This window comes from Oncorhynchus clarkii, chromosome 10 (assembly GCF_045791955.1).
Source record: "Oncorhynchus clarkii lewisi isolate Uvic-CL-2024 chromosome 10, UVic_Ocla_1.0, whole genome shotgun sequence".
Lineage (NCBI taxonomy): Eukaryota > Metazoa > Chordata > Actinopteri > Salmoniformes > Salmonidae > Oncorhynchus > Oncorhynchus clarkii.
This window is the reverse complement of record NC_092156.1, coordinates 7,280,889-7,285,888: the sequence shown is the minus strand read 5'-3', so window position 1 is coordinate 7,285,888 and position 5,000 is coordinate 7,280,889. Positions and strand designations below refer to the sequence as shown.

The window sequence follows — 5,000 nt, the reverse complement described above, 5'->3', positions numbered from 1 at the left end:
TCACTTAGCAACACCAGTTAGACCTCTCACTCAAACCCACAGTTTGGAGAGGTGTTTGGTCACTTAGCAACACCAGTTAGACCTCTCACTCAAACCCACAGTTTGGAGAGGTGTTTGGTCACTTAGCAACACCAGTTAGAGTTCTATCTCAAACCCACAGTTCGGAGAGGTGTCTGGTCTCTTAGCAACACCAGTTAGAGTTCTATCTCAAACCCACAGTTTGGAGAGGTGTCTGGTCACTTAGCAACACCAGTTAGAGTTATATCTCAAACCCACAGTTTGGAGAGGTCTCTGGTCACTTAACAACACCAGTTAGAGTTCTATCTCAAACCTACAGTTTGGAGAGGTGTTTGGTCACTTAGCAACACCAGTTAGACCGCTCACTGAAACCCACAGTTTGGAGAGGTCTCTGGTCACTTAACAACACCAGTTAGAGTTCTATCTCAAACCTACAGTTTGGAGAGGTGTTTGGTCACTTAGCAACACCAGTTAGACCGTTCACTGAAACCCACCGTTTGGAGAGGTGCTTGGTCACTTAGCAACACCAGTTAGACCGTTCACTGAAAACCACCGTTTGGAGAGGTGTTTGGTCACTTAGCAACACCAGTTAGAGTTCTAACTCAAACCCACCGTTTGGAGAGGTGTTTGGTCACTTAGCAAATCCAGTTAGACCGCTCACTGAAACCCACAGTTTGGAGAGGTGTTTGGTCACTTAGCAACGCCAGTTAGAGTTCTAACTCAAACCCACAGTTTGGAGAGCTGTTTGGTCACTTAGCAACACCAGTTAGACCGTTCACTGAAACCCTTGTCATAGATTTGTATTATATTGCACCTACTCCAACATGTCATTGAATCTTCTTATTATGTTACTGAATGTATCCAAAGTATTTTCACATTTCATTATTGACAATATGTTGTGAAAAGTACAGGAAATGTCAAATTCACATGAATTCAACAGAGTGATGTTTTGGATTCAGTCTTGTGTCAGGTGAACTGATGTGTCCTCACCTTTTGGTCTGATCATTTCCCCATAATGTCCATAGTGTTTTCTTAACCATGGTCGTGCATATGCTTCTTATGCTTTTAAAATATATATATATATTTAACCATTATTTAACTAGGCAAGTCAGTTAAGAACAAATTCTTATTTATGTTGAAGGCTTACCGGGGAACAGTGGGTTAACTGCCTTCGTGGGTTAACTGCCTTCGTGGGTTAACTGCCTTCGTGGGTTAACTGCCTTCGTGGGTTAACTGCCTTCGTGGGTTAACTGCCTTCGATTCAGCAACCTTTCGGTTACTGGCCCACCACTCTAACCACTAGGCTACCTACCTCCTCTACACTCTAACCACTAGGCTACCTGCCTCCTCTACACTCTAACCACTAGGCTACCTACCTCCTCTACACTCTAACCACTAGGCTACCTACCTCCTCTACACTCTAACCACTAGGCTACCTACCTCCTCTACACTCTAACCACTAGGCTACCTACCTCCTCTACACTCTAACCACTAGGCTACCTACCTCCTCTACACTCTAACCATTAGGCTATCTGCCTCCTCTACACTCTAACCACTAGGCTATCTGCCTCCTCTACACTCTAACCACTAGGCTACCTACCTCCTCTACACTCTAACCACTAGGCTATCTGCCTCCTCTACACTCTAACCACTAGGCTACCTACCTCCTCTACACTCTAACCACTAGGCTACCTACCTCCTCTACACTCTAACCACTAGGCTACCTACCTCCTCTACACTCTAACCACTAGGCTATCTGCCTCCTCTACACTCTAACCACTAGGCTATCTGCCTCCTCTACACTCTAACCACTAGGCTACCTACCTCCTCTACACTCTAACCACTAGGCTATCTGCCTCTTCTACACTCTAACCACTAGGCTACCTACCTCCTCTACACTCTAACCACTAGGCTATCTGCCTCCTCTACACTCTAACCACTAGGCTACCTACCTCCTCTACACTCTAACCACTAGGCTATCTGCCGCCCCCGTTTATAGTTCTTCTATTAGAAACATTTCAATTTGGTTCTGTCCATATAGGCCTATTTCCATGAGCGTAAAGGGTTAAAGAGATTAAAGAGTTAAATAGTTCACCCAATGGATAAGATGGGACAGGAATCCATGCTTTGGTCAAAGTTCCCTGTCACTGTTTCTAAACGCTAATATTTTAGCATTTGTGGCACAAATCCCATTCAAATCATGGGACTGATATTAGCGTTTTTCGCACATCATGTCGAAATCCAATGAAAGTATCTAAAAATGGATTGAATTGTATTACATTTAATTTAATTGTCTAAAATTGAGGTTTGGGGTTGTTGGTTCCCTGCAGGTCGCCCCCCTCCGAGAGGTCCCAAGGCTGCAGTCCAGGGGGAGCAGCCCAAAGTCCTAGGCCCCCTGGAGAGGGTGTACCAGGAGATCGCCATCCTCAAGAAGCTGGACCATCTCAACATAGTCAAACTGGTGGAGGTGAGAGGAGAGCCTACCTCACTGTGTCTCTGATCAAGAAACCATAGGCCAAGTGTCAGTCTTTCACTGTGTCTGCCCAACGTCTGTGTTTGTACCCGGTAAAGAAACAATATTTCATTTCATTGTTATTTATTTAGCACAGGTAGTTCACTAGGTAAGCTGAAACATAAGGTCAAAGAAGTGAGAGTAGAGTCTGTTTCACGGTGTCTGTCTCTAGTAAAGAAACGAGCAAGGAGAATGTGAAGTGGAATCTTAAAGCAATTTAATTGACCTAGGAGGCCATGACAAATATGCATTTTAAGCTTCACCCAGCAAGACAACACTTTCATTGACAGTTGTTACTGTAGAAATCATTAGACATGCTGCCACGACAACAGAACTACAAAGAATGTCCATTTACCAGACATCAGCTACAGGCTTTTCATTTACCACACAGTGTCATATATTGAGGGGAAGGCTGAAGGAGCGATGCTTATTTGGAGAGGAGACAGATGAAAGGGAATAGGGAGCTATTTGGGTTGCATGCTAAGCCTCGATGCTGCTAACCTCATCATACCTCCACATAATACACAGCATGAACAACCTGTGTTCTAAACTCTATTCCCTATATATACACAGTATATATATACCCTATATATACACAGTATATATATATTCCCTATATACACAGTATATATATACATATATTCCCTATATACACAGTATATATATATATATACCCTATATATACACAGTATATATATATATACCCTATATATACACAGTATATATATATATATATATATATATATATATATATACCCTATATATACACAGTATATATATATATACCCTATATATACACAGTATATATATATACCCTATATACACAGTATATATATATATACCCTATATATACACAGTATATATATATATATACCCTATATATACACAGTATATATATATATACCCTATATATACACAGTATATATATATATATACCCTATATACACAGTATATATATATATACCCTATATATACACAGTATATATATATATATATATAGTTAGATTACTTGTTATTACTGCATTGTCGGAACTAGAAGCACAAGCATTTCGCTACACTCGCATTAACATCTGCTAACCATGTGTCTGTGACAAATAAAATTTGATTTGATTTGATTTATATACGCTATATATGCACAGTATATATATATATATATATACCCTATATATACACAGTATATATATATATATATATTCCCTATATACACAGTATATATATATATATATATACATATCTTCCCTATATATACACAGTATATATATATCCCTATATTCACAGTATATATATATATTCCCTTAATATACAGTATATATATATTCCCTATATATACACAGTATATATATATATATATATATATATATATTCCCTATATATACACAGTATATATATATATATATATTCCCTATATACACAGTATATATATATTCCCTATATATACACGGTATATATATATATATTCCCTATATATACACAGTATATATATATATATTCCCTATACACACAGTATATATATATTCCCTATATATACACAGTATATATATATATATTCCCTATATACACAGTATATATATATTCCCTATATATACACAGTATATATATATATATTCCCTATATATACACAGTATATATATATATTCCCTATACACACAGTGCTTTAGGAAAGTATTCAGACCCCTTGACTTTTTCCACTTTTTTTATGTTACAGCCTTGTTCTAAAATTGATTAAATAAAATAAAAAGATCAGCAATCTACACACAATACCCCATAATGACATCACAATACCCCATCATGACATCACAATACCCCATAATGACATCACAATACCCAATAGTGACAAAGATATATATTTTTTTGTAAACACAAGAAACAGACATACCTTATTTACAGGAGTATTCTGTGCACTACACCGTGTGTAGCGCTATGAGACTTGAAATTGAGCTCAGGTGCATCCTGTTTCCATTGGTCATCCTTGAGATATTTCTACAACTTGATTGGAGTCCACCTGTTGTAAATTAAATTGATTGGACATGATTTGGAAAGGCATACACCTGTCTATATAAGGTCCTACAGTTGACAGTGCATGTCAGAGCAAAAACAAAGCCATGAGGTCGAAGGAATTGTCTGTAGAGCTCCGAGACAGGACTGTGTCAAGGCACCGATCTGGGGAATGGTACTTAAACATTTCTGCTGCATTGAAGGTCCCCAAGAACATAGTGGCCCCCATCATTCTCAAATGGTATTAGTTTGTCAAACTGAGAAATCGGGGGAGAAGGGCCTTGGTCAGGGAGGTGACCAAGAACCCGATGGTCACTCTGACAGAGTTCCAGAGTTCCTCTGTGGAGATGGGATAACCTTCCAGAAGGACAACCTTCTCTGCAGCACTCCACCAATCGGTCCTTTATGGTGGAGTGGCCAGACGGAAGCCACTCCTCAGTAAAAGGTACATGAGCACGCTTGGAGTTTGCCAAAA

General features: G+C 39.0%; 1 protein-coding gene across 1 annotated transcript in view; it reads left to right on the top strand.

Moving 5' to 3' along the window:
- Window positions 1-5,000, top strand: part of LOC139419404 (calcium/calmodulin-dependent protein kinase kinase 1-like) — a 112,097-nt gene that overhangs the window by 35,016 nt on the left and 72,081 nt on the right. The window contains exon 5 of the mRNA XM_071169351.1: window positions 2,349-2,485. Within this exon, the coding sequence (XP_071025452.1) occupies window positions 2,349-2,485 (137 nt within the window). The remainder of the gene's footprint in view (window positions 1-2,348; window positions 2,486-5,000) is intronic.